We start from the raw sequence: 22,030 nt of genomic DNA, 5'->3' as shown, positions 1-22,030 counted from the left end.
ATTATTGAAAATAAACAGTGCAAAGGAAAAGGTAGAAACTTGGTTAAATGTATACAGGATATTAAATTAAAATTAGCAATAAATAGGAAATGGTAGATTGTAGGTCAATATAAACTAAACTCCAAATAGATATGAAAGCTATGAATAATTAGTTTGAAAAACATCACCAAACACTCTTATAAAAGTTCACTAGGGACTAAAATAGCCTCAAGTCTGCTAATTATCTATTTTTAGATTGATAAGCCAAGTTGGCAGAATGTTAAAAGAATCTTCTGATCCAGACACTAGGAAATCTATTTTTGTCAATTATTGTATAACTCAAAGTGTTCCAGATAACATTTGTGTTAATTTCATTCATCTTGACACATGCCAAAGTTTTATATTAATCTAATACAAGTTAGAACTTGGTAGTTAATTTTTAATTGCTGGGTATGGTAAGCCTAAAAATAATTGCATTTTAAGATAAAGGAGATAAAGGAGACTTTAGAATCAAAGCTGCCATTATTAACAAACATAAGATAGATTTGTACATTACACAAAATAATCAATATTTAGATTCACACACTGCATAAAGCCTAACCTAATCCAATTCAACCCAATTTAGCATGGCTTAACAATGTGTGGAACCATTGTGTTGACCAATAATGTTATAGAAAGATGGAACTAAAAGAGGATTATTGAATGCTTCAATTCTTTGATTTGTTTGACTATCTTCATGGGGAACAGCCAGGGCAGATGGAAGTCACAAGGGAAGTTAAAAGGGAAATAAATATATTAGGATTGGCTTTCAAGAACTTTCCATCAACTAGAAGTTAATAACTAACTAGAATTAAATTAAAATGTTTCACATCCAGGTGCTTTTCTGAGAATCAGAACTGAATTCAGTGTCAGCTTATAGTTAGATTTTCATTTTATTAATTGGGAGAAAGCTATTTTGTCACTGTTAAATAACAGTTTCATAATGTTAATGGTGTATATTAATACAGAAATACACAGATTCTGTTCACTTCAGATGTAAGAAACAGAAGAAAATTCTGAATGGAGATGTGCAAAGACCATAACAGATGTTTACCTGTTCTGGTCTTTGCACTTCTCTGTTCAGAATTTCCTTTCCTATGTTGTCTTCTGATTAGTCTTTATATTTTCTCATTTTATCACTTGAACATTGGCTGACCATTTACTGAACATTTACAACCAGTTGCTCCTATTCCACTATCCTTACACTCACATGGTGAACAGATATGCAAGCTATCTTTTGTGTTTTGGGGGCCACCTTACCTCTATCCCTCATGTACTAGAGGGCAAGTGTTGCTGTGAGAAATTTGCTATAATTGTAGCTTTTCTACATCCTTTAGTTCTTGATCTGCAAAGAGCCTATCTGTATTCAGGCTCCTTGGTACATTTGTCTGCTACAGAGGGAAAAGCTAATTAGCACATCTTGACTCTCCCTTTCATTATATAAAAGGAGGAACATCTGATTATATCATAATTAAATTTTCCATGTTGATCTCTGTAATTAAATAGACCAGGAAGAAAGAAAAGGCACTGACAAAACTGTGCAAACCATATAAAAAGGAAACTGCATGCTGTACAATTGAAATGACTGAATACTGAGTTCTTTATTAACAGCAAATTGAAATAAGTCTGAAAGGGCATCAAGATGCAAATATGCATGAATATAATCAATATAAAGTTTGACACTAAGATTAATAACTATGCTTGGGGGATAGTGGGGTTGTAGAAACATATGACTGTGTCTTTACCTGTGTGATCAAAGCCCTGCATCTTTGTGCTGTTGTGGTCACCATCTTGACCAGTTTAAACCGCTTTTATTCTTCCTCTCTTATTATAAGCAACACACTTCACAATAAAAAACATTTCTTTTTAGGCATATAATATAAGCCTCCTAAAGACTTGTGTTATGTGCAGTCTGTGACCTTAACATTTAAAAACAGCTATTACATTATTGTGATGGTGCTACAGTGTTGACTCAGAACTGTGTCCCTGGAAGAAAATGCAGGCATAATACAGACATCTGTTTCCTTAACTAACATTTTCAAAGAGTCTGCGGGAGAGTTTGTTTTGGAAAAAGGAGAAAAGCAAACGTTTCCCATAATCACGGCCTTGTGTGTAACTTTCTGGTTTATAACCTGTAACCTAGACACCGCTTTCTCGAATCAATAATAACTATCCTTTACAGAACATGCCAGGACTTTTCCATTATGTACCATAGCAGCCTTCTAGACTGTTGCCTGTCCACAGGCTTAAAGTTGTCATGATTGGAAACCCCTGTTCTATAGACTATCGCCTGTTCTATAGACTGTTGCAAGGTTAGAGACCCCTGTTCTACAGACTATTGCCTGTTCTATAGACTGTTGCTTGACTATGTCAAGATGAGTGGGCAGTACAATACCAGAATACTGATGCCAGCTGGGAATCCTGGGGATTGCAGTCCAAAATATCTAAATAGCATCTGTTTGAGAAAGACTGCTTTAGGTATGTAATAATCAGAAGGCAGGGTTGCTTCTACTTTGTGGCTGACCTCATTATTATTTTTTGTGCCTTTGAATCAATTTTTTGACTCCTAGAGACTGCATGGACAAGTCACTGCAGTTTTCTTTGCAAGGTTTTTTGGAAGTGGTTTGCAATTGCTTCCTTCCTCTGACTGAAAGAGAGTGACTGGCCCAAGGTCACCCCCTTTGTGCCTAAAGTTGGTCTAGAACGCAACAATTTCCCGGTTTCTATCCTGATGTCTTTAACCACTCTGCGCATATGTGCTTAGGCAACACAAATCGGCACTTATTTATTTATTTACAAATGAGAACAAAATGAACCCAATTTTTGATGTAGTATCTTTTCTTAGAATAAAGAAGACACCTTCTCATGGATGAAGGGAGATATTTAAGAAATGATGGAAAGCCACTTGATTTGCCTTGTAAGGAATTCCACCTGGGACAGCACATTCTTTCTTTTTCTACCACAAATATTTTTCTGAAACTTCTTCCGTCTACGGAAGGTGGGATGGTTGCCAATGTCAATATTCTTTACCTTGACTTCTAATGCTCTTGGACTTCTCCCATACAGAAGCTTCTTTATTAAGAGCAAAAAGTTAAATTACAACTTTCAAAGCCACAAAAGGAACCTATTGAATAAAACTTATTTGATACAGAAGACTGCTTCTGAAGAACTGAATAGAGGACTGCTGTGGGCATGCATGTATTTATAGGGAGGGATATTAACTTTGGCTGGGATTCTCAAAGAGGTTAATAGATTTAAGAAAGCTCACAGAAAAAGTATCCCTGTCCTTATTCACTTCCTAAAACCAGCAACAGAAAAAAGGTAGTGAAATCTTGGGAACTACCAGGGATAAGAAGAACCTCTCAAAAATTTATGTTTGCTTACTTACTTCTTAATTTATAAAGCTGCCTATTTTGCCTTTGCTACTTTGAGTGGCAAACACAAGATTAAAAACAAGACATAAAATTAATAATAATATAAACATAAACATAATAGTAGCACAATATCATCCCAGGACATGTTCTGACCTAGGCTTCCTTAGAAAGCATAGAACACAATCTTCTCCCGGCAATACCTCTTTTATTTCCACAGCTGTGAATTACGTTCATTCACAAGGCTTCACATACAATCTTTCAGGGGAATGTTGATAAACACCTACATTGTCACACTTGGAATGTGGCTAGAGAATAATTGCCAGATGCGGGGCAAAGCCAAACTTGACACAGTCAAACAGGATTTTTCAAAGCTTGTGTTCTGAGCAAATGAACTAATTGCTTCCTGCAAAAGCTCACGTCCTGTTCACTCTTTTATGTTCTATGGGAGGGGCCAATCACTCCCCGCTTTCTCAATTGTTCTTGTCTTCTGCTAGCTCTGCACATGCGCAGGGTGGGAACTGGTTCCCTGCATCACTGTGTCTGAAGGCAACTGGTGACTGCCAGCCTGCCCTGGCCCTATCTCTGCCGCTGATGCAGCACTCTCCTCTAGATCTTCCTCAGCCTCCAGACCTGGCCCAGGTTCTTTCCCAATCTCCCCGCTACTGTCCGACTCTGCTGCCAGCTCCATCAGCCACTGGCGGGCCACAACAGGACAATCTAATGCAATCCTACACCTATAACAAGTCACAATGATGGGCTCACCCAGCATTCAAATACCGTGCCTATATTGAATCAGGCAGGAATCTGCCTGGACCTTTTAAAAATACTATCTTGTTTTCTGGAATTAAGGAATGGTTCAGCCCTCTTTGTTTATATAACAGTTGTAACAAATTTCTTTCAAGTCTCCCTGATACAGGGGTGTCAAACTCGATTTCACTGAGGGCCGCGTCAAGGTTGTGTTTGACCTTGGGGGGCCAGGGTGGGCGTGGTGAAGGTGGGTGGCCAACTCAATGTTATTCAAGGGGCGCCTGTGTTGGCTTGAGCACTTTGCCAGTAAAAATGGGCTCTCAAGCTCTGTTTTTAGCTACGGCAGCCTCCTGCAACCCTCTGTCAGTGAAAATGGAGCTCAGGAAGACTGCCTGTGGCCTTCTAAGCTTTGTTTTCACTGGCAGAGGTACCACGGGCTGGTCCTTCGCTTTTTCCAGGGTGGCCCCATGGGCCAGATCTAAGAACCCCATGATCTGGCCTTGAGTTTGACACCCCTGCTCTATAGGGCCTGAGGGAACATCCAGGTCTTTAAGAAACTTTGAAATGCAAGTAGGTCTGTGTCAAATGAAGGTCATAGGGCCTCTGAGATAAGCTTAGAAAGGATGCTATAAGACCAGGGACAGTCCTGAATAATTTTTTTTATTGTATTAGTTATATACTAGTTACATTGTGACAACACTTTATTAAAACATTTGTTGATATTTAACTGGAGGTAAGATTGAGCTGTGCTCAGGTCCTTTTAGCTAAAGATGTCACAAATTAAAACCATAATCTTATGTATGGAAAGCAAGAAACTGCTCTCAAGCAAACAAACACTGAAACTTACCCTCCAAATCATTTACATGAAGTTGATTTCAGACGTGGTTTTATTTTTATATGCTATTTTCTTAAAACTGTCTTTACAATTTTCCATGCTGATTGTTTTCACGTCTAAAACTATGCACTTGATTTTTATGATGAATACAAATCCATGCGTGTTAAATTAAATGAAAAGTTATTACACTTACCATTAGCATCATGGGAATATTCTATGCCAGAAACTGTACACCTCCGGAAAACCATTTTATTCTCAGTGAGGGTTCCAGTCTTGTCAGAAAATATATATTGAATCTGCCCTAAATCTTCTGTGATATTCAAAGCTCGACACTGTAGCTGAAAGTCAGTCTCTTCATCAAATAAATCCTTATCTTGATGAATAAAATAAACTTGGCATATTTTAACAATTTCAATGGAGACATATAAGGAAATTGGAATGAGAACCTGGAACGCATAAAAATAGAGAGTCATTAACAGAAGAAACAACCAAGGTGGTAGAAAAGATGCATAATTGAATCAACTGGTTATGAATAGTGCAGTATCGTACTGTACCTTTTTTGGAACTTATATATTTTGACATAAAGCCAGCATTGTAAAGTTATTAGAATATCTGCAAAGGTTTACTGTGACAGATTAGGAAAGCATATGGAGCAGCTGCAGAGATGATATCCATAATTAGGTCTGGTGGTATTATTATCAAAAGCTTCAAAAGAAGTAAATACTTTCAGGGTAATAAGATGAGCTTGAAAGAAGCTAGGAAAAGAAGGAAAATATTGTAGGGGTGGAGGGAGTGGGAGGGAGGAAAGAGATACTGCAGTCAGAATCATGCCAGCATAAAAGAGCTTGCAAAAGAAAACAACATTAATTAATAGTCCTAACATTTTGTTGATAAGCACAACAGGTTTTCAAATGAGCTTTCTAGCACAACTTGAAACAAGGAACATAGTGTGGGTCTATGTGCAAAGAAATTGCCTCAACAGTTGCTTTTGTGGAAATGAGCAACATGTTCTGTAATCACTAAGCAAAGTGTTATATTTTTTCTCCAGATATTTTGTAGTAGTTTTTCACATACTTTCTGAAACCTCATAAAAGCCTTGATTCGCAACAGAATATTACTTTCCTTCTACAGTATGTTTGAAGCAGTGTACAGAGTACTCTCTTCTCCAAATTCTTCCTACAATAACCCCGTGAAATAAAGTGGGCCCAGGAATGTGTCAGAAAAGTTCAGGAACTTTCACTGGTGTCAAATTCCCAGCTCAGCAAGGACCGGTAAAAGTGGTGGCTAGTAAAGTAATCAGAAATGGATGAAATTCCAGCTAATGTCTTTGCTAGCCACAGAGAGTCCCTGAGCACCCTGTATCTTTAACAACCCATGCACGCCAACCACTTGCCTCCTAAATATTTAATTAAATTTAATAATTTATTCAAAGTGCAGAGATCTGTAGAGATCTCTTAGTTTCTGCAAGACAATTATAACTATTGTAGTATAATTCTTCAACATGTACTGCCATTGCATTAACTACAAAGAAGAGCATGTACAAGAGAAAAGTTAATTTAAGTCTTTTTCTAAGAAACATGTAAATTGAAAGTTAATATGACTTGACCAATTAATTAGTTAAATATGTACATTATCTTGGAACCAACTGACTCCATTGCATTCAACTCTCCAGCCTCAAAATTCAAAATTCAAAGGGAGGCCTAGAACAGGCCAGGCCAGGAAGTCCAGATTAACAAATGTCCAATTTACAGACAACTTGTACTTATGAACAGACAGCAACAGAAAGCTTTTTATATTAAACAATTGAGCTAAAACAATAGTTCAAAATTATGACTGTGCACACTACTTTGTGATCTTCATGAAAACACTTCACAGCTTCAGCAATTCATTGGCTCGAGTACTATCCACCATTTTAAAGTGAATCATGTTGTGGTTAACACTATGTTGAGTATGTAATTTTGTATTTTTCTCTTACTTATCCCCATGTAACCATGCCTCCGAAGCGTACATCCAATGCAAGTGCTGATGATGCATCAAAGAAAAGAAAAATAATTATGAAAATAAAGGGAAAAAATAAAGCAATCAGAGCAGCAGACAATAGCATTTGAGAAAGAAGTCTTGGACCTAAAAAGTCCAGAACTGAAAAAGATTTTGAGGAAAGACTTAGCTAAAGACTTTCATCTCATTGAAGCAGGGATGGTAAAGTTAGTAAGATCCTAATACAGAGAGGTTCATTGAAGTTTACTACAGTTACTGAGGGCCCCAGCTACTTTAAGGCCAGTTAATGCCTATTTCAAGAAAAGGTAAAATATATACTATATATACTGAGACAAACAATTGACTAATTGATGCTAAATAAGAACTTATGTACCTGTTCCTACTTACCTACAAACTTAATTTAAAGAAAGATTTAGGAATGGATCCTAACCCAGGACCACCTGTAATCAAACAATGCTAAGATACCTTTATCTCCCCTGCAAGTTTCAGTTCTTAATACAAGAGAATGGCAAAGAGGATATTCATTGACTGGAAATCAAGGTAATAATCAGTTTCTTCCATGAACTGTAAGCACTGTTTTGATGGCATACAGGCTAAAAAAGCTATAATAGCCAATTATACATTACATAATTATCCCACATTTCCACAACACCTTTGTCCTTAGGAAAAGTAAGTCTAAACATTTGATAAGGATGAAAAATATTAACGCTTTAAGAAAGATTGGGGATATTTAGTCATAGTTACTAGATAAAGAAATTTGTGGGTTTGAGGGGCATCTGACAGCAGTTTACATCATAGTTTATCCATAATTGTTCAATTTTCATGGTTACCTATGATAAATATATCTGCACCATTTTTGTTGCTAACTTTAGGTTTACATTGATACATTACCACATTGGCTTTTGTTACAGCCTCTTAAATTCATTACACAACTGAAATTTAGAAGAACATCTAGTGGAGACAAAGATAGATATGTCATTTCACTTAAAAATCATATGGTCTTAAAAGATGGGAGGCTCCACTTTCATTATATGTAAGATAAAAAGACTGCTGGTGACCAACTGATTGGCTTGCTAAGCATTATTGTCAAAATGTGAGCTGGTCATTTAAATTGGAAATTGTCAGAGATCTCTTAATGGAAGAATGTACAAGGTTTTTTTTTAGGGAAGGAGAAGGTACTCTTGGCCAATGTCCAAATTTTATGGAATCTAGCTAAAAACACATAATCTTACAGATGGAGCTTTAGTATCAACACTTCCATTTTAAGTCTTGCTATCTTGAAATTTAATTTGAAGCAAATATGTGCCTTTTCATTCAACAACTATACAGTAACGCATATTCCGAAGTTAAGTGCAATCTTCAGTACCAACTGTTCAGAGAAATTCTGTCCCAAATAGTCCTTTATTGTTCATTTTTTATTTAAATGTGTTACTCAAGAATCATAACTATTATTTCCCTATGCTACAGTATCTGATAATTATCGCTACTTATCTTGCACCATTTGGTCATTGTTGAGTATTGCAACTCTGAAGCTGTTGATAAAGCAAGAAAAACCAAAGTTATAGCTTTTTAATGAAAATTAGAAAAATGTTGAAGGTGGCAATAGACAAAAGGTCTTTGAATAAGTGAGATTTTAAGTACTTAAAAGGTATATGATATATAAATAAAACTTTAAATATCTGTGTAATATGTATTGCAATCACATAATTGTGGCAAATGTCTCTAGATTCTACTGGAGAAGAAGTAACCAATGTTTCTTTACTGCTTTAAAGATTTTTGAAGCAAAAATGCTACTGTAGCTGCTTATTGTGCCTATTCATAAGAAAGAACTAGAGGAGGTCCATTTGCTCAAATACCTATCACCCTTTTGAGTGTAATCACTAAGCTTTATGTCAGATGCTTGGACCAGATATTACAGAACAGGCTAAACTGCGGGGGAAAAAACCATTGGAACAAGTGGGATTTCAGACAGGGAGCTTGATGGTGGATCTCATTTTTGTATTGTACCATCCAATAAATACAATGTTTGCAACAACATAATCCAATCTATAAAATTAAAACTTTTTATATGATCTTCCTTGATTTTAAAATTGTATTTTATTTGATATCTTGAACTTTATTGTGGGAAAAGACCTACTACTATCAGTAGGCATCTGATGTTTTTAACCATTGCTCCAAGTGAGACCCCACAGAGTACTAAAAAAGAGTGTGCAATTGAAAAAGAAGTGCATTTTAGCCTGGCCTTGTACATATTTATATTAATGATATGGTAGAAGCCTTAGAATGCTTGGAAGTACATGTTCCTAAAATTGACAGTGCACGATACTCCTTTATGCCAATGACATGGGGTTATCTCTTATACTTTGATTGAAGAGCATTGAAGACTATTACTCACTTCTGTGAGTTCCAAAAATTGATCATTAAACTGCCAGAAGTCCAAATAAATGGCATTCCTAGCAGCTGAAACAGCACAGAAGGATTGTGGGTGGAAATAGCATAAAATCACTCTCTTTCTTTCAATACCATAGAACAATATTTTATGCCACGAGATCTAGGAAAAGTCATTATAAATACATCAAGCAAGCAGCATCTAAATGACTAACTGAAGAGTTCTTTTTAAAACTAGAGGATAGGTTTTTTTAAAAAAAACTTGTGGCCCTTAAATTTTTTGAGGCCAAAACTCCAAACCAGATTTTGTATACCACAGATTTTTTAAAAAAGAAAACCCTAAAGAGGTCATAAAGCCTAAATTTCTCAGCTCCATCCTCTCTGCTTCTAAAAGCATCCCTAAGGCAGTTCTTGGACTCGAGGCAGGATTTCTTTCGTTTGGATAAAGAGGGTTCAGACCTTCCTAATGCAGTACTGGATGAAATTAAATTTTCCCCATTGGGCCTGGCACTATTGACTCCAGCAGGGGGCTATTTTTCATTGTCGGCTTCATAAGGGGACAATAAATTAAATCCCATCGGATTAGCCAAATAATATCTTATTTCTGTTGGCTATGATCAGGCTAAAAGGATTATCTATCACAGGCTAGAAGACATAGACCTGAAGCTGAAATTGGCTTCTTAATACAGCATATAATACACTTTGGTAAGAATATATGGGAACCAGTAAAACTACTCAAGCACATTAAACCTCCCCACACTCACTGTAAGCATTTTTTTTTTATTCAGGAATACTTTCAGACCTTTTAAATGGTAGGTATAATAACATTCCTGTGTCTGAGCATATATGCTTATGATTTTGGGAAGGTTAAAACTATCTAGAGTGTGTACTTCTCTACTGCAATTTTTAGAGATTATTGTGGATTTTATTTAGCATTTGTTTTGATTCCCTGGGAGAACAGAAGAGTCTTTTACTTAAATTTAGGTCATATTTTATTAATGTGTACTTTCCTAGGTGGATTGTGATACATTTGTCTTATTTTTTGTTTTGTTTTATTGTTTTTATGGTAGTCTGATCTTTGCTCAAATATCAGTGAACATTATATAAAACATATTATCTTAGCTGCTTTATGGAATTCCGGTTACTTGCTACATACTCTAAAAATAGCAAAGTCCAAATTGTTATTCTACCTTTGCAGTTCATAGATTTATCTCTAGTGCAGTAATTTAACGAAGGTTCCTTTCAACAGAGTTCCAGGGCGTTACCTTACATTAACCTACTGTAAATAGGTAGTTCTTGACTTGGGATCACAATTGGGATTGGAATCTTGGTCGCTGAGCAGTTGTTAAGCAAGACATCATGTCACTGCTTCACTCAATGACCGCAATCCTGAGATTTCAGGCTGTAATTATTAAGCAAATCTTGTGGGTCATTAAACACTTTCAGGTAAGAAGTGTGGGGTGATTCAGGATGGTAGAAAAAAATGTGAAGTTGGACTCAGGCTGTGCTCAGGAGCTGAAAATCTTCCCTGCAGGATTTTCAGCCCACAACTCCCAAATCACTCCACATCCTGTATCTTGGAAGAGCTGCCTGCCAAAGGATTTCATTTTTGTGTCTGCTTAAATTGCCAGAACATATTTGTATGTTAGGGCTGAGAGAGAACGCCTGATCTCAGCTGGCTTTATGCCTAAGGGGGAACTAGAATTCACAATTTCTTGGTTTCTAGCCTGATGCCTTAACCAACACACTCTGTATTTATATTAGGTCTTGAAAATGCCAGCAGAGATATCAAACAATGAAAGTGAGATGGCCTACAAAAAACGGTCTCATAGCCATTCCTACATAGAGATCTGAAAGAACAGATTTACTGTCATCTTTCTCCTTTCAAACACTTGCAAGGAAATATTGCTGGATTCTTATATTGGTCTAAGTAAAAAATTCTCCCTTTAGGAGTATTATTATATTATAATGTATTTATTCTACGGATCAGGGAATGTGAAATCAAACACATGTTCTTTTACAATCTTCCTTCTACAGAGATAGTCAGAGTTTGGTTGCAATTGAGCTATGAGGCCTGCAAGGACCTAACACTAAGGTTTCCAATAGTGAGTTTAGGTTTTTCACTATCACTTGCTCCATAGGTTGGGGCTGGTAAAGGAAAATTGATATGGTCTAGTTTGTAGTGAACTGATTTTTAAGGATTTTAGAGATAAGCTTCTGATATTGTGAATAGTATTTATGAGAAATAATTTTATCTTTTCTTGAAAGCAACCATACTATTCTGGTGTTTATGATTGTAATGAATCAATTTAAACCAAACTGCTATCTACTGGGCTGATTAAGTTGGTTAATGTTTCTAGCACAACTACTGAGAATCATTTTTCTGTGCAGTAAGATCTAGGCTAAAATTCAGTAGGAGAAACTATTCCTTTAATGCCATATGCCATAAATGTTTTTGTTAAGTGGAATCTGATTTGAGTTCTATGAAGTATGTAGTAGTATGTGAATATATCAGTATATCTACATGTTAAATAGCAATTCTATTACTTTCTACCCAAAAATAAGCTTCACAATGTTCAGTGTTACTTAATTCCAGGCAAGTGTACATTAGAATGAAACATTATTCATCCACATTAATTATACCTCTCCTTATTTTTTTAATCGATGACTTATCACAAATGGTTTGGCAGAAACATCTATGTTATTTCAGTATTATGCTCCATTGTTACCTGAAGAACTATAATCATTGTCAAAAATAAATAAACCGCAGCTTGAGCTGGAGGCCAATAGTTTCCATCAGGTGCTGGGACATCAAAGGCAGGTTTCTTTTTGTCATCATACTGCCAGATCCAAATTCCATGCCCTGCAGGAGAGAAGGGAGAGATTAAAACACAGATTAAACAATGGAAAAGTAAACACATTTAACAGATATGTTTTCTGTCTTCTGAGACAACACTTTCATGATCTTTCCTAATTTGTAAGACTAGATTATTTTAGGAGTATACATTCAAAGTCACTTTGGAATATAATGGTTCAGTGACAACCATACAATTTGCATACAGACGACCAAATATTTTATCATTGACATTTTCAGATAATAAAAGGAAAGACTCTTTTCTGAAACTCAGACAGCTAGTCAGTGTTAACCAAGTTCAGATAATTTGGTGTCCTTCATCAACCTCCACAGATTCAGTCATGGCCAATGGATCCAGATTTTACACACCTGATGTAAGCATTTGTAAACTAGATGCTTTGATATAATACAGGTCGTCTTCGACTTATAACCACAATTGGTGGATGCTACAAAGGTTGTTACTGTGAAAAATGGTCATAAGTCACATTTTGCAGTGCCATTGTAACTTTGACCTGTCATTAAAAGAACTGTTGTAAATCGAGGACTACCTGATGTGATAGTTTCCTTATTAGAGAGGGTAATGACTTTCTCTTTTAGGAAAAGACTATATCATTGTTAGATAAAACATGCTTTGTGTGTACAAGGTTCATAGAATCTTGAAGGATGCAAAAACCTGCTGCCTGTAGCTAGTGTAGACAACACTGAGTCAGAAGAACATTATTATTGATCTTACATAGTTGATATCATGTTGCACAAGCATCCATGTGAGTGTGTTTGAGGGAGAAACGATGAAACATATGTTTTAAAATCCAGTGACAAGCTAAATATAATATCGTGAGCTATAGGAGAAAACCCACTATTATTCTGCTTAATTTGTATGGCTGTTGTTCCTATATTTGAATTATTCTGGTAGTGTTCGAACGATTGGAGTTCCTGGGAATGATGTGTAGGATTAGTGCACTGTTTACATGTATGACAAGAGAAGAAAAATCTGGCAATTCTTTCAGTTTAAATTTTAATCTAAACCAGAAAAAAACTGAATGCATTAAAAGGTTTGTAACAACATTAGGAAATTGATCCTAATTCTGCCTTCATTCTGTTGCTTTTGCTTTGTAGTTATGTTTGAATTTATGCTTCACAAAGCAGGATTGGTTGGTTTACAAAATATAACAAGATTGGGATTGTACTGTTGCTATTTAATATGTCAGACATCACTTTCAGCACTTTCTAAGTGGCTAAGAATATGAAATATATATTTGAAAGAAAGAAGTCTTCCTTCTGGGACATTTAATTCAGTCCATCAGAAGTAGGCCTTCAACATTTAATTAAGCCAAGAGATTGTTTTAAAATATTTATTTATCTGTATTTTCATTTTGATTTTTCTGAGCTGTGTTTTTCTGAGCTCAGTCCATAAATAAAAGTTAAATGAACTTACCAATAGCAGTAAATAAACACATTGCAAAAAGTATGAGGACACACCAAAGAACATCACAATTCATTTGCCTTTCAAGCTTACTACGTTTGTAACGTGGTCCACTGTTATTTAACAAGGCTTTTGTCTCATGACCTGAAAAACAACAACTTGATTACATGATAGAATGTATAAATGGAATTAAAAATGAAGGGAGGGAAAATGTATAATAAGTACAAAGATAACAGCCATACTTTACCTGCATAGATCACGATTCCAGAGACTTCTTCTGTATTTCTAACAGTGCATCCTCGTAACAAAAGATTTTCTTTACATAATGGAACTTTTTTCCCATTCTTATGCACACTGCCAAAAAGGAAGAAGGAAGGAGATAATAATTTATTTATAAATAATGTGTAATAATTTAAAAAGATTGGGAGAAAGATATATTAAGTTTAAGCAATTTATAGGAAGCTAGAAAGGCTGAATTTGACAGTTTTATATTTAGCCACACTGACTTTCCATAACGGAAGACTTATTTCAGAGTATTATATCATGGTATTTCACAAAACATCAGTACAATATTTTCTCTTTCAGAATTGTGAAACAAATAGATTATTTGAGTAATTTATCGAACTATTGGCTTAAACTTTTAAATGCAAGAGGAAAAAAAACCATATTTAAGAGTTTTATGTACTACAGGTAGTCCTTGACTTACAACTAGAATTAAGCCCAAATTTTATGTTAAGGGAGACAGTTGTTAAGTGAATTTTGCCCCAATGTACAACTTTTCTTGCAACAACTATTAAGTGAATCACTGCAGCTGTTGTTAGTAAAAAAAAAAAATGGTTAAGTGAATCTGGCTTCCCCATCGACTTTATTTGTCAGAAGGTTGCAAAAGGTGATCAGATCAATCCAGGACATTGCAACTGTCATAAATACGAATCAGTTGCCAAGCATCCAAATTTTAATCACAGACTATGGGAATGCTATGAAATGCTGTGAAAAATGGTCATAAGTCACTTTTTTCACTGATGTTGTAACTTCAAATGGTCAGTAAACAAAAAGTTGTAAGTTAAGGACTACCTGTATTGTATCCATGACCACACTATTTCACATATTATTAGGAAATACGATTTATTTTTGAATTGCTCTAAATAATATTTAAATATTTGAAGGACCTTGTAAGATAAAGATAAAAGGAAGCTCAAAGCAATGTAAAGAGTTAACTCCTAACAAGTAAAGACTGAAAGACAAACTAAACATTAGGACGTGTTGGGCTGCAGTTCTTCTTCTCTGTTCACTAAAACAGAGTGCCTTTTTGAGACTTCTGTATGAATCTGAAAATATAAAGAGATGTGACTGCTTTTGTGGCTAAGAATTGCTGTGCTAGAAGGAAGTCCTGAATCATATCAAAGTGTGTACTGTTAACAAAATCACAATCAACATTTACAGAATATTGGCTAGCTATAGAAGAGTTTGGGAGCCAACAGCATAGCTAGAGAAGCACTGACTTCATTTGAACAGATAGGGGATGATCTTTTGCTGAGGTTTTGTGAGGACATTTTCATAGTTCCTTTTGGGAAACCAGAAAAATGTGACCCACTGAAAGCCTGTGTTTTGCTGCTGAAATTGGGTGAAGACCTTTAGAGGGGACCTTTTGAGAGCGATACGAGGCCAGAGAATATAGCTTAGAACAAAGTAACCTGAAAGAGGGCAATAGTTTTCTGACAATCATATGGATCAAGGAAAATGATAGAAAGCCACTCTGATGCTAGAGATGTCGGCATTATTTATTGAGACATCATCTCAGGAACAACAGCCAAACTGATGATGCATCACACATTGCAGCAGCTCATAATTCATTTAGTTTTTAAGAATTCAATGTACTCCTGCTTAAAAAAATCTATTATTGCTTTTTCCCCATAATAATGTATGTACTTATAAAGTCTTCCCTTTCCCCCAAGAAGGTGCAATCATAAAAATATAATAGTACAGCAGGTAAGAAAAAGAAAGAAAGGGTAAGATTGTGGCCCAATTCTCTTACAGGCTAGTTCTTACATTGGTCTGCTAAAGGCTTTTTATCTTACATAATGATTGCAAGGTTCAATAATCCTTAAAGTTCATAAGTACCAGAACAATTTATCACTCAAAACAATGTTTACAGAAGCCTAAATCATTGCCTAAAAGCTCATGGTAGCTTGTGAAACTGAAGAAACAAGGCTGCTGGTGGTGACCTCCATGTCCTAAATGCTTGACTGGCATAGGATGGATTTTGCCCCTATACTTTTTGTTCAGAGATGGCAGATACTGTAGCATTGTGTCTGCAGAATGTGCTTTTTTAATCATGAAAGTTATATAAGCAAGAGAATGAGAAAACGAAGAGAAAAAAAGAGACATTAAAATAGAAAACTGATTATCAATCAGAATAAGAGCTGGAACTCCTTGCTCAAGCAGGAAATCCTATACTATTTCAGACAAGTGACTCCAGTGATGAAGCAACAGGGGTGGGATTCAAATTTTTAAACAACTGGTTCTGTGGGCGTGGCTTAGTTGGTGGGCATGGCTTGGCAGTCATGTGACTGGCTGGGTGTGGCCAACTCACTATCGCTCACATCGAGGCACGCATCTCCTCACCTGTCCTCTCGTGACTGTGGGGATGCTGCAAAAGTCGTAAGTGTGAAAAATGGTCATGTCACTTTTTTCAGTGCCATTGTAATTTTGAATGGTCACCCACACAAGCAAAGTACCAGCAAAGGAGGGGGAAAAAACCTTCAGAGAAGTTCCAGAGACAGGAAGTCTAGTCCTGCCATGAATGTAATAAGGGTTAACAGAGAGGTTACAGTTTCTGTAAGCAACACCAGAATATTTCCTTCCTGCCTTCCTTACAGGATTAGGCCAGTAATTTCTTCTAACAACCGCTTCTCCGAACTGCTTAGAATGTTAACAACCGGTTGTAGCAAATAGGTGCAAACTGGTAGAATCCCATCCCTGTGAAGCAACCATAACTTCTGAAGGCAAGCTGTTCCACTGGTTAATTGTCCTCAGTGTTAGGACGTTTCTTCTTACAAGTCCAGATTGCTTCTCTCCTTGATTAGTTTCTATCCATTGTTTCTTGTCCTGCCTTCTGCTGCTTTGGAAAATAAGTTGACCCCCTCTTCTTTGTGGCAGCCCTTTAAATACTGGAATGTTGCGATCATGTCACTCCAGTTCTTCTTTTCTCTAGATAAGCCAAACCCAAATCCTACAACTGTCCTTCATATTTACAGATATTTAAAAAGATTCATTGAACTATTATTAAGTCATTATGTCACTGTTACCACTCATAATAGCAGTGTTCCAATATCTAAGGGGCTCCCACAAAGAAGAAGGGGAGGCTCCAAAGCACCAGAAGGCAAGATAAGAAACCATGGATGGAAACCAATCAAGGAGAGAAGCAACCTAAAACTAAGGAGAAATGTCACGACAGAACAATTAATCACTGGAAGAACTTACCTGCAGAAGTTGTGGGTGCCCCAAACACTGGAAGTCTTTAAGAAGAGATTGGACAGCCACTTGCCTGAAATGGTATAGGATTTCCTGCCTAAGAAGGGGGTTGTACTAGAAGATCTCCAATTCTATTATTCTGTATTATTATTTGCATCCTTTCCTAGCAATGAACACCAAGATACATTATAATTGGGTGTGTGTGTAAAAATTTAAGTATTTTCATTTAAATTAGCAAATAGGTTTTAGTAGATATTTTAAAAAATATCCAACACTGTGTTATAGTAGGGCAATTCCACCTTAAGTAAATCAAAACTACAGATGAAATAGTAAATTATACTCACATGAAGCCTCGAAACCTACGTATATCATTGTTGGGTTCTTCACACTCAATGGTGCTGGTAAATTTCATGGGATCAAATTCAGAGTCCTGCAATAAATAACATAAAGGATTATTTTATATGTCAGTGTCACCCACAGATGACAAGTGTGATTGCTTGTTTGAGGAATCTATTTCTCTATTTGTCCTACTGTGGGGCCCAGTTGAGATTCCCAAGTTTCCCCCCACAATAAGTAATGTCTACTTAGGTATCCACCAGTGGTGGGATTCAATTTTTTTTACTACCGGTTCTGTGGGCGTGGCTTGGTGCGTGTGGTGTGGTGTGGTTTGGTGGGCATGGCGGTAAGGATACTGTAAAATCTCCATTCCCACCCCACCCCAGTAACCTGCTTTCCAGCTCCATTCTCCCCCGCAGGCAATAAAAGAAGACCCAGCTGGTTCCCCGAACTACTCAAAATTTCCGCTACCGGTTCTCCAGAACTGGCCAGAACCCACTGAATACCACCTCTGGTATCCACTTATATCTCTGGGAGCTTGAAAGAATATGAGAACCTTATCTGTAGCCTCTTTGCTACACTCAGACTGGGTGCTTTTTTAATATGGTAGTGGTGGCTAAGGAAGATGAGTTATTCTAGAGCAGATGCTGTAGGCTTATTTGAGACTCAAAAAATAGTTTGTAGATATGCATTATCTGTACTTCCAGAATGGTGATTTCGTTTATGTATTTATTTATTAACTTCATGGCAACAGACCAAAAAGATATCATAATCAGCAAAAAAGTACAATAATTAAGAGGGAAAAATGCAGGCAATAGTGGCTTCCAGTATTAATTTCTGCTCCTGCCTCATCTTTCCAACCGAATAAAAATATGGATTTTTTTTAAAAATCGGGTTTATCAGGGGGAAGTTTAAGAAAAGGATCCTGCTTTATACATTGACTGCTCAAAAAAGATTAATTAATTAGTAATAAACTTGGGACTAGATAATTTATTCTACGGTTAGCAAGATGAATTGGCTGAGGATGGCGTTCAATTCACTGATAGCTCTGCCCCTCCCTTCACTCAGGAGGCAAACCTGTGCACAAACCCAAAAAAAGAAAGTTGCATTTGAAGTGGCTTTTCTACTGATCGAACAAAGGGCAGGCCTGCTTCACTAATACTTCTAGAGGTTCAGATACTACATGAATTGCAATATATACAGGCAGCCCAAGGTAACTAAACAATGTAATATCAAAGGCATTTAATCAACCTATAACAGCAACAGCTCACCCCCACTGAATTCACAGGATTTTGAACTGTACATATTTTCCTTGTACACTTATAGTTAAAGATGCGTAGCCTCTCAACTGGATTACCAAAAAATAAAAACTTATCAGATAATATTAGCTGCAATAAAATGCATATTAATTTAAAACATTCATCTCTCTTTCCATATAAATATACACATTTAAACAAAATTTAAAATACTCAAAAATAAACAGTCTCACAATATCTGATTATTGATCCATCATGCACAGTTCTTTTTTCTTGGTTCCACCCTCTTGGATCAGGTAAAAAAACTTAATTCACCTTCTTGTGTCCCATTATTACCCAAAAGAAGTGGAGATACAAACAGCTTGGAAAAAAAGTTTCCTTAGCAACAATATTAGCCATAATAGCTTTACTGTCATTGGTACAATACTGCTGTTATTACTGCCTCTAATTATTATTGTGGTATTTCAATATATTCTGGAGTTCAAGGCAGAATGCACAGGAGGCACAATGTATACGCATAACACAACCAGGGCGTGCTGGGTGGGTCAGGCTGAATGAAAGATAATAATTGACCAAGGAACAATGTTAGCTTAATAACTCAAAACAGCCTTTCTGGATTTCCAACATATTAGGTTGACATCTTTTACTGACAAGGTCTGTTTGTCAGCCTCCTGCAGACAAATTGCTAGATTGGACAGGCCTGCAGCCAGAGCCAGCACTGTTGTTTTCCCATGCTTTTCCATGAAAAACAAGCTATGTAAAAAGCAGAGTAAAACTCCTAAATATCTTGGGAATTGAGTTTGTTTAGTATTATCTATAAAGTTCATTGACTTTCCTAGGATAGTCTTTGCATTAGAGGTAAACATTTATTCAACATCCAGTACTGACTTGCTAAGACATTTTGCAACATGAGATCCTAGGGGAAGGGGCCCAGTAGTAAACCATCTTGCCTTTTACACCGAGGAAGTATACAATTCTAATAAACACATAAATAATTTATATTTTCCCACAAAGTACACTAGTAGAACACCACATGCAGCCATTTTATATATTACTAGCTGATAATCCGGTGTTGCCCGGGTATGTATTTATCCCAATCCTGTATTAGACAGGAAAAGGAATGAATTATATCTATAGTGTCAAATCAAAGTAACTTTATTTACAGGGTTTTAAAAGTATAAGTAGAATATACAAATTATAAAAGAAGCAGCAGATGAAACAGCTCTATCTCTCCTAGAGTGTACACAGGTCTCACAGTGTTGTACTGTCTCTGAATGTCTAGATGTAGCAGCTCTATCTCTCTTATACTGTAGTCGGGACTCACACTGTTTTACTGTCTCTGAAGCTCTAGAAAGGTTGGACACCCCTGCTCTAGATGTAGTAGCTCTCTCGCGTAGTGTCACAAGTCTTCTATTCCTCTCCTTGAGAGTTTCTTGTCTACGCTGGTGTTCCATTATAATAATGCTGTGGGGGTAAGACCTAACACCTCTCATGATGTGTGTGTGCCTTTGATTGCACTTGGCCAATCACCTGATGTTTCCTTGAAGGCATCTTGTGCCTGGTCCTGTTACCTCAACTACTATGGTAAGAATTAGAGACCTAATTGCTCTGGCCAACAGCCTTGGAAAAATTATACAGGGAACAGCCTTTGAGGTGATTATCTGTATTAGCAGGCACCTCCCCTGATAACTTGCCCTCTTTGCTTGAAGCTGAGGGCCCCTTACCAGAGGGAGCCCCCTTGTTTTTTGTAAGAACCAATCACCCTTACTAGAGGGAGCCCCCTTGTGGAGTACTGTGAAGCTGTTATTATGGCAACTCCACTGTGCTGTACAGTAGAAGCCATTTTAAGGCACACACACATCATGAGAGGTGTTAGGTCTTACCCCCACAGTATTTTTTTTCCAGAGAGTAAGTACTCTGTGTACCATGTTTGGTTGAAATCAGGGGCGGGATTCTACCAGTTCGCACCTATTCGCTAGAACCAGTTGTTAACATTCTAAGCAGTTTGGAGAACTGGTTGTTAGAAGAAATTACTGGCCTAATCCTGTAAGGAAAGCAGGAAGGAAATATTCTGGTGTTGCTCACAGAAACTGCCTCTCTGTTAACCCTTAGTACGTTCTTGGCAGGACTAGACTTCCTGTCTCAGGAACGTCTCTGGAGTTTTCCCCCCCTCCTTTGCTGGTACTTTGCTTGTGTGGAGTGACCATTCAAAGTTACAATGGCACTGAAAAAAGTGACTTATGACCGTTTTTCACACTTACGACTGTTGCAGCATCCCCACAGTCATGAGAGGCCAGGCGAGGAGATGCGTGCCTCAATGTGAGTGATGTTGAGTTGGCCACACCCAGCCAGTCACATGACCACCAAGCCATGCCCACCAACTAAGCCACGCCCACAGAACCGGTTGTTAAAAAATTTGAATCCCACCCCTGGTTGAAATTGCTCAAGGCGTTCCAGAGTTATGCTGGAACACACACACACACACACACACACACATTTTGATATAGATATAATAGAAGCTAGGACTCAGTATTGAATTTTTTTCAAAGGTGAATTTTTTTCACCTGTTCTGACAAAAGTCTTGTTTTGACATCTTTGAAATCACACTCAAACTAAAACTGGACTGTCAAAGAAAACAATGAGGAAGACTGAAAATATCAACATTTGACAATAAATAGCTTCTAAACATTTAAATTCAAAGAAAGCTGCAATGGAATCTGGTACCAGATATATCAATGCACCATTAATTCAAAGAACGCTAACAGAAGCTTTCTGAAAAACGTAATTAGTACTTCCCAACTGCTTTGTGCTAACTCAGATACATTAATTCTACATTGTAAGTTATACATATATTGTAGAATGATTCTTTCCCAATTAACATTTAAAATTCTTCATTCCCTAGCTAATTAGGCTCAAGCTGGGATTTGCCTTGTATGTCTATTTACTTCCTATTTTCAGGCTTTACTAGCATGCCTTCATAAGAGCCTAAATATCACTTTTGTTTAGAGGTGGACATTTAAATATCAACATACTAACACCAATTATGAATCTTCGGCAAATCAGTTTGTATGTGTGTGTATATTTTAAATGCTTACGATGTGCAGTTGTTTTGCACTCGCTTTGTACAGAACAAATTCAGAATATACTGAATTTCACCTCCTGGGTGCTTTTCTATATGCATTACATCACTATTACTGTCTATACATCAGGCTAGAAAGTGGGAGGTGACTGGTTCTAGTCTTGCCTTCGCCATGAAAACCAGTTGGATAACTTTGGGCCAGTTATTCTCAGTCCAACCCAACTCACAGAGTTGTTGTTGTGGAAAAA

General features: G+C 36.8%; 1 protein-coding gene across 1 annotated transcript in view; it reads right to left on the bottom strand.

The window, feature by feature from the left end:
* ATP10A (ATPase phospholipid transporting 10A (putative)) overlaps nucleotides 1-22,030 on the bottom strand; it is a 142,860-nt gene that overhangs the window by 43,555 nt on the left and 77,275 nt on the right. The window contains exons 3-7 of the mRNA XM_026666962.2: nucleotides 17,456-17,541; nucleotides 13,885-13,991; nucleotides 13,650-13,781; nucleotides 12,090-12,223; nucleotides 5,168-5,420 (exon numbers count right to left, since the gene is read on the bottom strand). Coding sequence (XP_026522747.2) covers nucleotides 5,168-5,420; nucleotides 12,090-12,223; nucleotides 13,650-13,781; nucleotides 13,885-13,991; nucleotides 17,456-17,541 — 712 coding nt within the window. The remainder of the gene's footprint in view (nucleotides 1-5,167; nucleotides 5,421-12,089; nucleotides 12,224-13,649; nucleotides 13,782-13,884; nucleotides 13,992-17,455; nucleotides 17,542-22,030) is intronic.

This window comes from Notechis scutatus, chromosome 5, assembly GCF_049901735.1.
Source record: "Notechis scutatus isolate UNSWTSFEM ecotype Mainland chromosome 5, rNotScu1.2, whole genome shotgun sequence".
NCBI lineage: Eukaryota > Metazoa > Chordata > Lepidosauria > Squamata > Elapidae > Notechis > Notechis scutatus.
This window is presented reverse-complemented; position numbering and strand designations above follow the sequence as displayed.